Source organism: Cuculus canorus, chromosome 1 (assembly GCF_017976375.1).
Source record: "Cuculus canorus isolate bCucCan1 chromosome 1, bCucCan1.pri, whole genome shotgun sequence".
Classification (NCBI taxonomy): domain Eukaryota; kingdom Metazoa; phylum Chordata; class Aves; order Cuculiformes; family Cuculidae; genus Cuculus; species Cuculus canorus.
Genome location: NC_071401.1, coordinates 15,750,566 through 15,767,665, shown reverse-complemented (window position 1 = coordinate 15,767,665; position 17,100 = coordinate 15,750,566). Strand labels below are relative to the sequence as shown.

At 49.9% G+C, this 17,100-nt stretch overlaps 1 protein-coding gene across 6 annotated transcripts; it reads left to right on the top strand.

The window, feature by feature from the left end:
• Positions 1 to 5,000: 5,000 nt before the first annotated feature.
• Positions 5,001 to 16,456, top strand: P2RY2 (purinergic receptor P2Y2). 6 transcript variants are annotated; one of them, XM_054080612.1, is made up of 4 exons: positions 5,006 to 5,155; positions 11,845 to 11,918; positions 12,671 to 12,803; positions 13,011 to 16,456. In XM_054080612.1, exon 4 carries the CDS (start codon positions 13,015 to 13,017, stop codon positions 14,089 to 14,091), a length of 1,077 nt encoding a protein of 358 aa, XP_053936587.1. In that variant the 5' UTR covers positions 5,006 to 5,155; positions 11,845 to 11,918; positions 12,671 to 12,803; positions 13,011 to 13,014; the 3' UTR covers positions 14,092 to 16,456. The 6 variants fall into 6 exon arrangements, with proteins under 6 accessions (XP_053936572.1, XP_053936591.1, XP_053936587.1 ...); XM_054080634.1 differs by having other exon boundaries at positions 5,025 to 5,155; positions 11,848 to 11,918; XM_054080605.1 differs by lacking the exon at positions 12,671 to 12,803.
• Positions 16,457 to 17,100: the final 644 nt, after the last annotated feature.

The following is a 17,100-nucleotide window of genomic DNA, read 5'->3' as shown; positions in this document are numbered from 1 at the left end:
CCAGGGGAAGATGCAGAAGAGGAAGTGACAAAGAAGTGAAATTTGGCAGAAAATCTCCACTTCTACGGTGGGGTCAGCAGCAGGATGCCTGTTGGGAAGGAAGGCTGACCCTGCCAGCCTGTAGGGTTTCGTGGCATTGTCGTGACCCCCCTCCCTCCGCTGGCTGCAGTGCAGAACCACGTCAGCTGCCACCACGCGCCTGCTGGGAACCAGCCTGCACTGTCCACAGCACACGTAGCCCAAGCCAATGGGTTAATTTTAATATGCCTGCCCCAGCGCGTTGTGTTTATTCAAGGTCTTTATAGAAGCAACACCGTCAGCCACAATGGGATCCTTGTGCTTTGGGGCCCAGCAGCCAGCTCCTGCCACCTGGGAGGTCGTGGCAGCACCTGAATTGCTCTGCAAGCACCCTTTTGAGGGAGGGGGATCCACTTGGAGGTTGCAAATGCCTCCAAAAAAAAGCTGGGTTATATAGAAGCTTGGAAAAATGAGTTGCTCAAAGCCTGGCATCTCCATCACGCTCCTGCTCTGAAGCTCCACAGTCCATGGAGGATTGCTGGGGCATTACATGTGGCCAGTGGAGGGGAAACAGAAGCCAGGCTAAAAAAAGTAACCTCAACTGCTGCTGGAGAATAAAATATAGACATCCAGATGGCTAAAGCTGCAGAGCAAACCCTCTGCACTGAAGCAATATGGAAAAGATCTAGTCTTGCTTCTTCCAGCTGCTTGCTAGCATCATATGCATCAGGTCTCTTCCCCAAGCCATGCCAGCTGGACGTGGCCTTGGATGCCAAAGGTCCCCTGTGCCCTGTCTGTTCTTCTTGCAGTGAGAGTGCCTTTCAGTGCTCAGCACCTGTCCACCCATTACCATGGTTGTGACTCTTGGGTGCCCAAATGCCATCAGCCTCAGTGATGGCAGGAGGAGATTTCATACAGGATCACGTGTGTATGATGGATGAACAGAGGAACTGGCTCACAGCACTTTTCCAGGCCCAACTCCCACCTCCAACAACTCTTTCCCTAATCAACCCTGCTTTGGAGTACAGTTGCCTGCTGGGAAGGTCCTCCCATGTTTTCAAAGCCCTGAATAGGTACTAACCCCACTTGATCTCATCCCTTGCATGCCCTGGAATTCACCAACATAAACATATGTTTCATCCTCCACCAGGATTGGTTTTTGCTGCCTCTTACATATCCTTAAAAGTTGCTGATGGTCCTGAATTAGAGCATCCTGGAGGGAAATTACAGTAACCCTGGGAAGCTGCAAAACCAGATCTGCTCCCATGAGATGTCCCTCCTACTCCTGTAGGATGTCCCTCCTGCATGCATGGCCACACAGGGCACATTTCTGCCTCCCAGTGAGATAGTCGAACATCCTACCAGCAAAGAGACCATGAAAAGTGATCAAATGCACATGGCTAGTTTGCACTTATATCGATTTAGATGAGCATTCGTGATCCTTCCCTCTCCCACCAAAAGATGTGAGGCAGGTCTGCAGGCTCAACCCAACATGTTTGCAAACTTCCCTTCTTGCTTCCACTAAGACTTTAAAGAAAAGGCAAGAAAATTAGATCTGATATATCCCAGCTTGCCCAAGTGCTTCTTCCAGTGTCCTCTTGTCCACTCCTCAGGTTTAAGCTGCACCCATGGGTACAGTGCAGGGCTCTGCTGTGGCAACCCTGATTTTCCTGGTCCTCCCATTCCTGTATCGCATTCCTCCCCACTAGACAACATGGAAATGTTTTTAAAGCGTCTTAGAAACCTGCATCGTTGCCAAAACGGTTGAAAAATGAAGCCATGAAGGGAAATGCAGGGCTGCTTTCCAGTTCGGCTCGAATGGCTGTCGCCGCTTGCCTCCGTCTTCTGCGCTGCAGCTGCACAAATCATTCACGCCTTAACTGGATTTAAAACATCTGCTACTTTCTTTGGCTTGTTTGAGCTGCTTCAAATCTGGAAAATGGAGATTTTTGGAGAGGGAGGCTCTTGGTTTGGGTCCTCTGGGTGATGGGTGACCACCACCTGCACAAAGGCTGGAAATTAGTAAGGCAGGTTAGGGTGGACATCATCTCCCATTTCCCTTGCACTCAAATGAGTGGAGTAAGGTGAGAAAATGCAAAAGAATGGGCACTAAAAGCTTTTCCTTGTAGTAGGCAGTCAAGCCGGAAAGCTCCTACTTCTGGAAGCTGTTGACATTTCAGCCAAGCTTGGAAAAGGTCTGATGAGAAGAGGACTCTCCAAAGGACAACTTCCCTGTTCCAAATAAGATTTTAGAAAAACAACTCCTCTTGCTTATTGAAGCAAATAACAACTAGCCGCCAAACAAACCTCTCAGCTGGTTGTGGCCATAATTAATCACTCATTGACATGAAAAAGCTGTCTGCTTTTGTCATAAGTTGTTTGGGTTTATCTTGTGGCGGAAGAGCTGTAAGTGGAGGATCAGAGTAGGGGAGATGGCGCCAGGCAAAGGCTGCTGAGCAGCAGCGATGACCCCACGGGCCAAAGCTCATACAAGGATAGACAACAAAATCTCTGGACATCATCCATGTCTCCATCACTGAACATCATCCCTCCTTTGGAGTGAGACAGGGCAAAAGATTTGGAGGGTGAAACCAAGGTGCTATGGTCCAGTTAACTCAACCCTTGCCCAAGAAGTGGTTCCAAATCCCAGAGAGACAGGCTTAAATTGGCACCACGCTGGCATCCCAGTGGGCCACTGCTAGGCAGCTTCATTCAACAGCTCTGCCCAGGCATCTCTCTCCCTCTGTGCAAGCAACAGGCTTGTTCTTCCTCCCTTATCAGCCCCAAATAGCTGCAAGATGATGTATTGTTTTCCTCCTTCAAACAAATTACATCAGAAGAAGGAAACAGGCAATTTTTTTTTGCAGTTTTCTGGCATGGAGATCCGTCAGCAAGATGTCTGCAGCACAGTTTCCGTGCCAGATGTTTGTATCGTATCCTCTTTGCACCAGCTAATGCCTCCTTAGCAAGCTGCTACTTTCTGCTTTTGAATAATGGATGGCATCATTGCCCTTCTCCTTCTCCCCTGGGGGCTTTATGGTCCCCCAGCCACATCCAGGAGCCCCAAAGCCCCCACATGAAATCAAATCCAGTTGCAGAAGGAGGATCTGGCTTACGCCCACAGACACAGATGGACAGTACACAGGGGAGTGCTAGGGCTCCCTCTGCGCTCACAGCAGTGGAAAACAACTGAGCCACCTGCATATTATTTAGTGGGGCTTGTTCTCTGGCCTCAACCTGTACAGAAACCCTCCAGGCTTCTACCCCCTCACCCCGAGATCTGGAAGTTTATCGGACCAGGTGGGTCAGTCCCACTGGGGAGATAGTGTTGAACCTGGCCACTGCTGCAGTTGGGCATCTATCACCTGCAGGGAGAGGACCGGCTATGAAGATGGTGGTGGTCCTCCATAGCTTCCTGCAGCTTCTTGGGAGGCTGTGTTGTGCTAGGTGTCAGTAGGGACAGATCTCAGAGTATCTCCATAGGGAATTGGGGTGATATGGGGGACACAACCCCTGCAGTTCACACCCACAACACCCAAACTCAATATTATTATTTAAATATATTATTTCCTAGGAATTTAGGGCAGGCTGCAAAGACAGTGGTGGTCCTCCAAAGCTTTCTGCTGCTTCGTGGGAGGCCAGGGCTGAATGGAAACAGACCCCAGAGCATCTCCACAGGGTGTCAGGGGGACTTGGGGGGATACCATTTCCCAGATCACATCTGTAGCACCCAAACTCAACATTTTTTCCTAGAAACATAGGACTCTTGAAGGACTTATGTTACACAATATGGTCCAGTTTGCCTTTATGTTTCTGTAGAGGTTTTGCATCCGAGCAGAGGGATTTCGTCACATCTGCTAACCTCTGCAGGAGCTGGACCCCCATTTGTGGCTGAACGCAGCCCACAGCAGTTCAGAGCACTGAGCAAAATTCAAGCAAAACTTCCTCCATATCCTCCTGGCTCCAGCAATATCTTCTCTGGATAGGAATTACCAACATCGGGATGCAAGAGGTGTGGCATCCCCTTTCCCAAGGGTTTACCTGCATTGCCAAGGAAGAAGAGTTTCACTGGCATATGGCTCCCAGGGGCAATCTCCCCAGTGCCGAGTATGGGGGCAGAATCACCTCCCTGGACCTGCTGGCCAAACCGTTTCTGATACAAGCCAAGATGCCATTGGCCTTCTTGGCCACCTGGGCACACTGCTGGCTCACGTTCAGTCACTGTCAATCAACACCCCCAGGTCCTTCTCCTCCAGGCAGCTTTGTAGCCACTCTTCCCCTGGTCTGTAGCTGCACAGGGTTGTTGTGCTCGGGTCTCAGTCTCGGGAGGGGTGCTGGTGTCTGTCCTGGAACCCAGCCCTGATCCCATCCATGACCCCATTCCCGCAGTGGGGCTCCCATCCTGTCTATCAGAGACCGCCCCTTGAATCCTGTGTTCAGTTCTGGGCCCCTCACTACAAGAAGGATGTTGGGGCTCTGGAGTGTCTCCAGAGAAGGGCAACGAAGCTGGTGAAGGGGCTGGAGAACAAGGAGCAACTGAGGGAACTGGGGTTGTTTAGCCTTGAGAAGAGGAGGCTGAGGGGAGACCTTGTTGCTCTCTACCTGGAAGGAGTATTAAGAGGCGGGTGCTGGTCTCTTCTCCCAAGTGTCAGGGAACAGGACAAGGGGGAATGGCCTCAAGCTGCACCGGGGGAGGTTCAGGCTGGACATCAGGAAAAAATTTTTCACAGAAAGGGTGATGGAGCACTGGCAGAGGCTGCCCAGGGAGGTGGTGGAGTCGCCATTCCTGGAGGTATTTAAGAGATGGGCAGACGAGGTGCTCAGGGACATGGTTTAGTGGCAGATAGGAATGGTTGGACTTCACGATCCAAGACGTCTTTTCCGCCCCAGTGATTCTACGACTCTACGACCCCATCGGCCACAGCGCTCCCAGCCCCGGGGGGGGGGGGCGGTCCTGCCCCGGTCCTGCCCCGGGGAGGGCGGTGCAGCCCCACGTCCGGCCCCGTCCCGGCTCACACGGGGCTGGAGGAGCGGCTGGAGCGAGCCCCGGGCAGGAGCGAGCCTCGGGCATGGCGCTGCCCCCGCCGCCCGCCTGAGCGCAGCGATCGGCGCGGAGCCCGCGGCTCGGCACAGCCCGGTGAGACGGGGGGGACACGCACACACCCCTGTGTGCACACACACACACACGCGCGCACGAGTTGGGACACACGCACGCGTGGCTGGGCGCGCACACGCGTGTACACGGGGTGCACACACACGCAGCATTGCGAACACACGCACGCACACGGGTTGGAGGACACACATGCTTTGCTGTGCACACAGACGTGCACACGGGTGGGTGGGACACGCGCAACGCTGTGCGCACACACACACGGGCGTGGGGGACGTGCATCGCTGTGCACACGCACACACTCATAGGTTGAGACACACGCATCCCTGTGCGCACGCACACACATGCACAGGGGTTGGGACACACACACACGCATCCCTGTGCGCACGCACACACATGCACAGGGGTTGGGACACTCTGCCCTCCCGTGCGCGCACACACACATGCACAGGGGTTGGGACACACACACACGTATCCCCGTGTGCATGCACACACACGCACAGGGTTTGGGACACCCCCTCCCTCTGTGTGCACACGCACAGGGGTTGGGACACTCCGCCCCCCCGTGCGCACACACACACATGCACAGGGGTTGGGAAACACACACGCATTGCTTTGTGCACACAGACACACACAGAGGTGGGGACACACACACATCGCTGTGCCCACACACATACATGCGCACCCCTGTGCGCACACACAGACGTACACAGGTGGGATGGGGACACACACACACACATCCCTGTGCGCACACACACACATCCACACAGGTTGGGGGTGGGGGAACACATGCACGCACCCGTATACACACACACAAGTGTTGCTTGCTGCTGGGTGGGTGACATGAGTGACACAGGGTCCCTGTGCACCCAAAGCAGGGAGTGGGGCACCGCAAAGGCAGAGCTGAACCCCAGTTGTCCTCCTTGGTGTGGGGGTAGCTCACACCCCACATATCACACAGAGGCTTTTGTGCCCCCAGGATGACCCAAAGATGAGGTGGTCGGACCAGTGTCAGGCAGTGAGCCATTGGCATGGGCTGGTGCTGGTGTGAATGGTTCAAGCTGGGCACTCAAGAAAGCCACCTGGCTTCCTATTTGCCTGAGTTATTTTATTGCTTACACATTAATTCCCAACAATCTCTTTTGCCGTTCAGTTTCTCTCTTCCTGGTAGGAATTCACTGGCTGTTTATCAGGAGTTTCCTGTACACCCCTCTGGTAAATGACAGAGCTGTCTCCATGCTTTACTCCAGCTTGTGTTTTTCCACCTCTTTGCATGCTGAGGTTCCTGTGTAGTTTATTTGAGGGTGTTTTAATTTGCACTGAAATTGGTAAGACTCTGGTTTCAAACCATTTGACTCCTTAAAAGGAGACCTAAATAGCACCTAACCCCCAAAACTTCTTCCTGGGCACTGGGTGCCATCACTGCAGGAGCAACTTTGAGGGTGAAACATCTTGTTTCCCGTTCTGCTCCAGTTTTCTTATCGACTTATTGCAAAACCCATCTGACAACTCAGTGTCTTCCTGTGCACAAGACTGGGACCAGCAAACCCTGGTCCCTAGGAGCTGCCAGCGGTGGAGGACAATCCCCTCACCAGAAGGCTTGCGGCTGCCAGAGTTGGGCCTCTTTTACCGCCGAGCTTGTGCCCTGAATTCCTCTTTCTCATATGTACCAGAGAAAAGGGAACTTTGGCCTTCAGCCTTGGTGGCTGATGGGCTAAGGAGCTCCAGACTAAAAGAGGAGACCCCTAAGTATACTGCCAAGCCCTGGAGCATGGCTGTATCCCGGGTCTTAGTGGATTATAAACCCCCCCAAAAGTATTTTTGACTGTCCTAGCACTGATTGGCTTTCCCCTTTCTCTTCTCAGTGTGATTTTTATCTCTGGTTATTGACATAAAGCCAAAGCCATGAATAGTTTGCTGGCAGTGAAGCGTGCTGCCGGCCATGCCATCGTTCCTCATTAATGCTGAACATCCCACATTAAACTCTTAATGGGAATTGATCCATAAAGCAAAGATCGTTTTGCTTCCATGGGATACTCCTTATGGAAGAGCAAATTACTCAGCAAAGTCCACCTTGCATGGAGTTTTCTGGGGTTTGGTGGTGCTTTGGCTTTGCAGTAACTGCTTGTGTTGTGGCCAAGCCCGATAATTGCATTATCCCTGATGTTGGATGCTGGTTATCTCCCAGACAGGCAGAGTGCATTTGGTTTTGCCGGGGGATTGTGGTGTTGATGGGTGACTCCCTTGTTTTGGGCAGGAGCCTGTTAGGTCTCCATGGAAATGTCCCAGATATGGGGACTGTAGTGTAAACAGAATTACCAAAAGCAGGTGATGAACCAGAAACTGGTCCCACACTCTTCTGGTGTGATGATCACTTCCTCCAGTGAGCACTGGAAAAATCTTGGAGGGCAGAACCAAAGTCACATTCCTGGTATGAAAGCCATCACAGGGGTCCTTTCTATCCCCAGGAATCCTAAAGGATGTGAGTGCCCAATTTTCCCCTCTGATAAATACTAATCAAAGCTTGGGGGCTCCAATAGGAGCCTCCCTCAGCCCCGTGGGACATGGCAGGGTCTCCCAAAGGGTGAGTGGTGTAAGGGTGCAGGGGGAAAAAAACTCACAAGGAGCATCACTTTTGCTGTAGCAGGAAGGGAAATGTTGGTGAAGGGATTAAACATTGGCCAGGGTGATACTTGCTTCCAGCAGGATTTGTCCCTAGAGGCCTGCTGTGCTGGGAATCGAGTCAGGTTCAACCGAACATAGGCGGCTTTAATTATGCATGAGCACTAACATCAACGAGTGTAATGCTTTTATCTAACTCACTCTAAAGCCACAGCTGTGGTTAATCCGGATTGACTTCCCATGGTGTGGAGAAAGGCAGGAGGTTTTGATACCACCTGGGAAGCAGAGGCTTGAAGTGGGATTGATTCAGGGAGGAATTTGGGGAGTTTCTTGGGGGAAACCAGAAATTCCTAGAAGAAGTCGTTTTGCTCAAAGCAAAACATTTTATCTGACCTACATCGAAAGTCATACAGTCCTTTATAAGTTGTTATATCTTTTATCCAAACTCGCTCTCCCCTTTCTAGCTTGTGTCAAGTTACTGGAAAACCCTCTAGGAAACTGAAACTTTCTCTTAAAAATACTTTTCATGGACAAAATAAATTCAACTCTGCTGCTTCTCAGTCAGGGAGCAGGAGGAGAAACTGAGGCACAGGACTGCTTCAGTGGAGCAGCTTCATTTCTGCCAGCTGGAGCAGAGCTGCCCAATACCTTCTGAGGTGCTTTTTTTTGGGAAAAGAAGAGAAACGCCTATTCTTTTCAAGCTTAATTTGGGAGGAATGAGGGTTTCTGGCTGTTTTTGGAATAGAGGAGGGAGTAGATCAGAACCATGGGGGATAAAAGAAGGACATTGCCAGGAGTTACAGGCAAGGAGATGCGTAAAACCCCTTAAGGTGTTTTAAAGCTTGGGGTTTGGGATATTTGAAATATTACTTGGAGGTAATTTGCCTTGGGATCGTTGTAGAGAAGTGCCAGGGAGTGATGTGGATGGTGAGACTGGGACAGCTGAGGTTGTCCTCAGCCCACACTGGTGGGAGCCAGCCCAGAGGAGAAAGGTGCTGAAAGTCACTGCAGCAGAAAGGAGCCAAATAGAAAGGGCAGATTAAAACCAGGCAGTGTGGCCAGGCTCAAATTTCAGCCTGGCCCCATCTCACGTCTCCCAACCAGACAGGCTTAGTAGCATCCGAACACCCTGTCTGTTTGCTTTTGGTTGCAGAGGACTTCACCACAGTCCCAAAGGAGAGAAAAACGATGCCAGGTCATTTGCTTCCTAGCATCTCAAATAGTTCTTTATGCAGAGCAAGGATTTTGATGAGTCTACTAAATGCCTATAAATTAGGGCAGGGAAAACACCCGCATTCTCCTTCTGTCTGTGACAAAGGGGTTGGTGGGGAAGATGCAGTAAATGGATTGTGATTTCAGCCTCCTACATAAAACAATGAGGGCTGCATCCACACCGTACAAGTTTGATTTCTCAGGGCTTCACACCAGCAGAATGAAGGGCTGTATCTGTGAGGTCCTGCTGGTAAATTAATCCCCATTAATTATTTGCAAAGGTCCTCGTCACACACACCACATCCCCCGGAGAAAACTTATTCATTGCAGCCATGATTTGGTTGTGCTTTGTTTCCTTTCATTACTTTGCTTCTCCTGGCAGGTTCCCAAGCACAAAACACCACAGGACAGATAGTGGCTTCTGGGGCACCAGTAATGCTGAAAAATAGAGCACAAGCCATGATTAAAGCCCTTTACTCTTTGCCCTTTGAGGTGCTCAGGGATGTGGTTTAGCAGCGGACAGGTACAGTTGGACTCAATGATCTCAAAAGTCTTTTCCAACCAAACAATTCTATGATTCTGTGATACGTGGTGATTCAGAGTTCAGCTCATGGTGTCCTGTGTTGCCCCTGAGTGCTTCCCATCCCTCGGCTGCCTGTGACCTTCTCCAATGACAGCCTCCTCCTTCCTCATATTGACTCATCTAAATATCCTTTGCCTGACCACGATAGATACTGTTACAGGAGCGTTTTGGGATGTTGGCGTCACATGCACATGCTTGTGGGTATATATATATTTGAGGGCACGTGGCTGCTGAGATTGCGATGCCAAAATCTGCCTGGGCCCCTCTTGTCGCAGGGCTCCTCTCCCATGCCGTCTTCATCTGCTACAGCTAACGGTACCTATTTTCTGGAGAAGTGTGTCCCATGGGATACACATGTCCAAGGCCACACTGCGAAGAGAGAGATGGTTCAGCTGTTGCAGCCAAGTTCATCCAAAACTGTCGTGGTGCCCAGAGTGATGCCCTTGCTGAGCGTGAGTGGCTGGAGGGTGGCACCTAAATAGCTGTGCATAGTCAGTTGTATTCAAGGCAAGAGGAAAAGCCTTCTGCCATGATCCCTGGAAGGGCTTGGAGAGCGGATGAAGCAAATGCAGGGGTTCCTCACTGAAGCATTGTGTTGGATTTTGCTTTTGGTAGTTGTAGAAGTATTTATCTTGCTTGGCAGCCTCAGGGATCACTTGCTTTCTCCCTTCCCCTGTCCCTGCTGGGGACTTGATGCATCAGTGTAAGATCTGGCATTCATGCCATCCGGCCTGTAGGCAGAGGAAAGAGCAGCTGCCAGCTTTTGTGCCTTCAGAAGCTTTGGCTGTCTGTCTCCTCTCCAGTTCACTTGCTGCGGATGCAACAGGGCTGGGGGTGGGGGGTGGACTGCAGCCATGACCTCAACGGACACAGCAAGTTTTGTCCCAGGCATTCTGAGCAAAAGTAGGGGAAAAAAAAACAAACTGAAAAAAAGAAAGGCTTTTGCATCTCCAGAAGGAAAGGAGGGGAGAGCATGACGGCAAGGACAAGGCTGCCTTGTGAGCAGAGCTTTGACTCTGTGATTACCCCATCAAGTCAGCTAGAGAGCCCTGTTTGCTCCTTTTCCTGAATAAGGAGATGTGGGTCTTGGCATATCTGTGGCAGCAGCATGGCCTGGAGCCGCCCACGTTGCCCTGAATGCTGGAGGAAATTCCCCACCTTGGCTTATGGATGCATTTCAAACACCTTTTTGGGTTTTCTAGCAGGGGTCATAGGAGCCTGTGGGGAGGTGGGCTGGAAGATGGGGTGATGTTGCCCCCCATCAGTGCTTCAGAGCTGAGTGACAGGTTGTCTTTAGGGGCCAGAGGGGATGGAGATGTAAAGGCATGGAGAAACCACTTGCAAGGCTGAAGTCTCTGGAGCTCTGTAACACTTCCCTGTGCCTTTTAGGGCATCTTGTGTGGCTTTTCTTGGTCATGGTGGCCTAGCTGACCCATTTAACCAGCTACCAGGTCTGCAAGCTATCTCTGTGTCATTGGCCACTGCAAAGCTCAGAGGGAAGGAAGAAGTTGAGGAGAAGAACAGCTGGAAAGTGGTTTCCCATCTGCCCTGTCACTGTCAGCCCTCTCCATCTGTAGGGACAACTCCGTTGCTGAGGTCTTGAGGGAAGCAGAATGAAGTGTGAAGAGACCAAAGCTGAACCACACACAGGAAAATCAAAACCCTGGGGCCAGGACAGAGCAAGATCTGTTCATCACAGAGTGGTTCCCAAAGTTATATTTGTTTTTTTGCAGATGTTGCAAATTAGTGGGGGCGTGAGTGTGTATGTGGTTTCTGCCTGCAGAATCACGAGCCTCAGCCAGCACTGCTTGCAGTCAGCTCCAAGGAGAAAAGCAGCAAAATGGGGGGAACATCATCAGGGATCATGTCCATGCCACATTGTGTTGTTTGATCTTGTCACTGGAGCAACGACTGGACTAACCCTATGTGATGGGCTAGAGGCATCACTTCACATCTTTTCTATACGCCATGAGTCGTTAAGGTATTTTTTAATGCCATAGTGCTTCACTTTGATGAGAGGTCATCCAGGTTGGCAGCTTCTAGGAAACCCTCATTACCTCCTCTGCAGGATCTGAATTGGAGGAAGGTGCAGGATAGCTCTGGGTCAAAATGGTGCTTGTTTGCAAGAAAGTGCATGCTCATGCCATCCTGCAGGATAGTAGTACCAGGCTAGAGCTGAACCATTTAACTGAGAAGGCTGTTATTGCTATTTTCCACCTAAAATAATGGTGAGATTTAGGTCAGGGCACATCCCACATACTCATTCAAAGGGCATCAACTTAAACCTTTTCTCTTGCAGTAGCTCCTGGTCTCTAAGATCCTGTGCTGGATTCATCTCTCCGTCACCCATTTCCAGGGGCTCTCCATAACAGGGTACAGTAGTGAGATCAAACCAGCTTGTGTTATGGGAAGGGAGGGAAATGCAATTTAATCTGATTCCTGGCTGATGGCCTTGCTGAGTGATCATGTGTCAGCTGGGTCGTGGGCTGCCCCCGATGCACAAAAGAGCCCTTGTCCCTCCTGACACAGACAGTGCCAGACTCTGTGTGTCTGCAGAGACTCTTTTGAGTCCATTTTTCTTGTCTGAAATGGTCATTCCCATGCATAAACCAGCTTTGCATAGGCATGGGCAGACTTTCTGGTGGTGATGGTGCAGGAGCAGGCCTCAAGGACCAGCAAGGTGGCCACCATCAGCTCAGCACTTGGCCCATTGGAAACCCATCATCATTGTCAACAACCAGCCCAGGCAGAGCCCCGGTGGTGGAGCTTCCTTTGGCAAGGTTTGATTACAGGGGCCTCCAGATGTTGTGGTGATGTTTTCTCTGTCAGAAGGAGCTGAGGACCTCTGAAATCAGGGCCCTGCCAGTGATGAGGATTGCTTTCTGAAGAGCACAATTCCCTTTTCTTGCCCTTTCTGCCTGAGACCAAATTTCTGCATGAATCTAGTGGGAACAGTGGACTGGGACACTGAGCTGCGCTGCAGAAAATCTAAGTCAGGCTCCCAAGTGTGGCCTGGAATTTGTTGGTGACTTTGAAACAGCGTAGTTCCTCCTCTGTGCTCCAGATGCAAAATGAGGATAAATAAAACTCCCTTTATCTGCTTGACTGTGATTCCTCCGTTCTAGGGACTACCCCAGTTGTGTCAACACTCAGTGCAGTGAGACCATGGTCTTCTTAAGTATGCGGTGTGCTGGCAGGAGGCACACACCGCCACCTCTTGGGTCATTGTCACCCGCACTGGGATAGCGAGCTGTGCTTGTAAGTAGCTTTTGGATAAACACAGCCAGGCATTGATGGTGACCTTAATGGGGGAGAAAGGAAGGATATAGTAACAGTATATGGTAATAATGATAGCACGGACCACACAATGTGTCACAGTATTGTGGCACTGGGTTTTTTTCATTTAACCTTATTTCTTCCAGGTACTCCTTGCCATGTCCTTACAGCCTCTTTGCTTTCCCCCAGTGTGATGGCAAACCTAACAACTCCTCCAGCCTGGACCAGAGTCATCAACAGTTCTGTGGACCCAGATGGCGCAGAAGACAACACCTACAAGTGCATATTTGATGAGGACTTCAAGTATGTCCTGCTGCCCATCTCCTATGGCATTGTGTGTGTGGTGGGGCTCTTTCTTAACCTGCTGGCCCTCTACCTCTTCATCTTCAGGATCAAGACCTGGAATGCCTCCACCACATACATGTTCAACCTGGCCGTGTCCGACACACTCTATGTGGTCTCCCTCCCCCTCCTGGTGTATTATTATGCCATGGGGGACAACTGGCCCTTCAGTGTGGGCTTGTGTAAGATAGTGCGCTTCTTATTTTACACCAACCTCTACTGCAGCATCCTTTTCCTCCTCTGCATCAGCATCCATCGATTCCTGGGCATCTGCTTCCCACTGAAGTCGCTGCAGTGGGGACATGTTCGCTATGCCCGGAGGGTGTCAGTCATTGTGTGGGTGGTGACCGTTGTGTGCCAGTCACCCGTGCTCTTCTTTGTCACCACCAGTGTGAAACGTGACACCATCACCTGCCATGACACATCCAGCAAGGACCTCTTTGGCCAGTTTGTCATTTACAGTTCAGTGATGCTGGTGCTGCTTTTCTGCATCCCTTTCCTCATCATCATCATTTGCTACTGCCTAATGGCCCGAAGGCTGCTGCAGCCCACACGAGGGATGTCCCGGCTGTCCCGATCCAAAAAGAAGTCGGTCAAGATGATAATCATTGTCTTGATGGTCTTCATCGTTTGTTTTCTTCCTTTCCATGTCACTCGTACCTTGTACTACTCCTTCCGGAGCTGGGACTTGAGCTGTCAGACTCTTAATGCTATCAATTTAGCCTATAAGGTGACTCGTCCCCTAGCTAGCACGAACAGCTGCTTGGATCCTATTTTGTATTTCTTAGCAGGACAACGATTTATGAAGTTTGCGGGCAGCAAAATGCCATGGAAGACTCAGAATGAAATGGCTCTGGGCATTGTGCCCAGCAGTCACCTGGGAGCCAGCAATGACACAGACACATTATCCAAGGATGTGAAATCCTAGTTCTGCTCTTGCGCAGCCAGCACTGTCTCCACCATAAAAGAGTTTACCCCAGATGTGAAGGGAGGTCAGGATGCTATGGGGCCCGAGGCTTTTGGTGTTTGTGGTGCTTTGGTTTACACCCACTTCATCATGGTCTGTGTTAAATGTGCTCCTTCCCTGTCACCATCTCAAAACAAATTTTCTCATGAGAGTGCTGCAGTGCTTATATACACATGCCCTGGATCTCTGCCTGTTCATCCAAGCCTGCCTCTCTGTTCAACGCTGAATGGCATCTCTCCACCCGTGAGGCTCGGTGACCTCTATCATGGTGGCAAATCTGCTAAAAAAACCCCACATCCTGAATGTCTTAGATAATTTTCTTGTGTGCAGAAGGTCCCCGTGAAGAAATTTCATTTGCCTTTCTCTGGGTTCCCTAACAGAAATGTAGTTTCTCTCTGCCTTGGCAAGGGAGAAGAGGCTTTTGCTTGATGAGAAGAGTCAGCTGTGGTTCTGCTAAACAAGTTAATGAAAATGTCAGGTGCAAACACCACCCACAGTGGGAGGGGGTCTACCACAGCTCTGCATCCCTGAAGAAATGTTGTCCCAGCTTCAAATCCCAGCATCTGCTGACAGAGCCAGGAGAGGACCCTTAGCTCCAGTCCAAGGGCTGGCTTCTCCTTAAGAAGGGTGCTGGTGGACCTTTCATCCCACTAACATGTACTGGCACCACCCCACTGGATTTTACTGGTACCATAAAGCAGGTTCCCTTTAGGATTCTGCAGTGGGGTCAGCATCTTCCAAAAGACCCATTGGTGCTTCCCAAGAGCAACATTCACCCTTGAAAAGCTTTTAGGAACCTGTAGCTTTCTTTCAATAGCTGACTTTAATAATCATCTCCAGCTTATTAAAATTTAGGGTGAGCTTTTCATGTCTTGTTTTTAGCCTCCATACTGACTCATATTTCCAGCAAAGAAGCAAAGACTGTTGCTCATCCCCTTGGCTGAGTGCTGCCACATCCTTATTGCTGCTCAGAGGTGACAGCCCTCTGCAACCTTTAACAGCTTGCTGTGACCCAAAATGCTGCCCGGGTGTTGCTGCCTGGTCTCCTCATAATCTAAATAATTCCAGTGGTCCACTGAAGGCAGTCAGTATATTCCTTACTGACAGTGTGGACCTTCTCTGGGAAATTTGGCACTGTTAAACCCTGGATTTAGGAACCATACCAATAAAAGTGATGCTAAGCTTAACTCCAGTCCCATCTGGATCTGGCTTTGCATTCCCCCTCAGCCAGGACAGTTGAAAGTAAACTGGAGAAAATAGCCACAAAATACTTCACAAGGTTCACTTGATCCTTTTCTCTGTAATTGTTGGGTTAGAAAGCCAACAGCCCAGGTCCATGGTTTCCTTGCCCAGCTTTGCCACAAGGATGCTGATTCCTGACCCCAAAAATGAAAATTGCTTGTGCTGCAACACTAGGCAAGTCGTAGTTTGTAAAAGTAGTCCTGGCTCTATTTTAGGATGAGGAAAAAATATTTGATCCTGGTTTAGACCAATTCCTCAGACCTCTTCTTATTTTCTCCCATCCCTCCTTCTTATGAAGTGGCTCAGGGGAGATAAAAGTTTAACTGGCAGAGTTTGGCCGAGGGCAACTGGGAGGTTCTTGTGGTCCCAGGTTGGTAGAATCATGGTCTCATGGACAGCTTTCATCCCAACCAACAATGTCCCAACCACAGGAGGCAAGAGAGGGGACTGTCTCACGTCTGAGCACCATTGGTTAAGAAAAAGAGGACATTTGTAGGGTGGTTCGTGGATAGATTTGGGTTAAGATAGGATTTGCACTATGGCAGCACCTTTCTTTCCTTGTGCCTGTGAAAGGAGCTTTGCTGTGAAGGGTCACAGCATGTCAGCAGAGCAAGACAAATAACTAGAAGTTAATTCAACCAACGCGCTGAACTGGTACAAATATTACTCCAGGCCAGGTCTTGCCTGGTCTGCCACACTTGCCAAAAAGCAGCACAGACACGAAGTTACGTGCTCTGAATAATTCAACAAAAACATGCTCAAAGTTCACTCCTGCTGTCCTGCTCGGTGATCCCACCTTTCTTGGAGCTAGCATCAGCCACTTTCAAACTACTGTCTTGGACAACACTGCCAGTCACATCAAGGGGGTCCGTCTGTTATCCTGATCCCACGCAACATAGTGGCACTGTTCAGTTGAAGAGTGGATGGAGAGGTACCAACTGGAAATTTATATGTAGAATTTTATTTTGTTTGTAAAAGCACTAACTTACACTAAAAAAGTGAGGTTTGTGACAACAACTGTACATTTTTATTTTTGTAAAATGCAGACACCTCAGATTTCTTATTGTAAATAAATTTATATCTACTATGAGCCCTTTTCTACCATCTCCTCTGATGTAATTAAGAAGAGGGGATATGGGGGGTAGAAACTGGGTTGTTGAATAGCATAGACACGTTTCAAGGTCCAGATACATCTGTCCACATGTGGGCTCCACAGTAGGTATCTCCAGCATCTAAACTCCTGTAGGAGTCCATGGAAGAGCTGGTTGTCCCAAGAGACAGTTCTTTTGGGCATGGTGAGATAGAGCTGAGATGGAGAGAGCTGCTGGAGCAACCCCAAACCTAGGAGCTCATTGGGGAGGGTTTCACTTTATCTTGCTGCTATCTCCCCTTTTCCAGAAAGCTGAGTAACACCTGTACTTGTTCCACATCCTTGCATTCCATAGAGAGGGAGATGCGGAGAAGCAACTAGTCTGTCAGAAGTGAAAATTTGCTGTGCAGACAGGTTTGACCATCCTAGTACACCCCAGGATGGCTCCTTATAGGTGGTCAAAGTAAACCTGTGGACCTCAAAAGCCACCGGGAAGGTCTTCAGACCTCCCTTTATTCTATTCCCAGTGAGTTCATCAGTTCTTTATTGTGTACCCACGGGCATTGCAGTGCAGACCCTTACAGCACCCCTTTACAACTGCAATGGGCTGACTCAAAATCTCTGATTTACCCCTTAAA

Excerpts from the sequence above, each read along its gene's own strand:
- P2RY2 (XM_054080597.1), top strand. The coding sequence starts at position 13,015 with ATGGCAAACCTAACAACTCCTCCAGCCTGGACCAGAGTCATCAACAGT.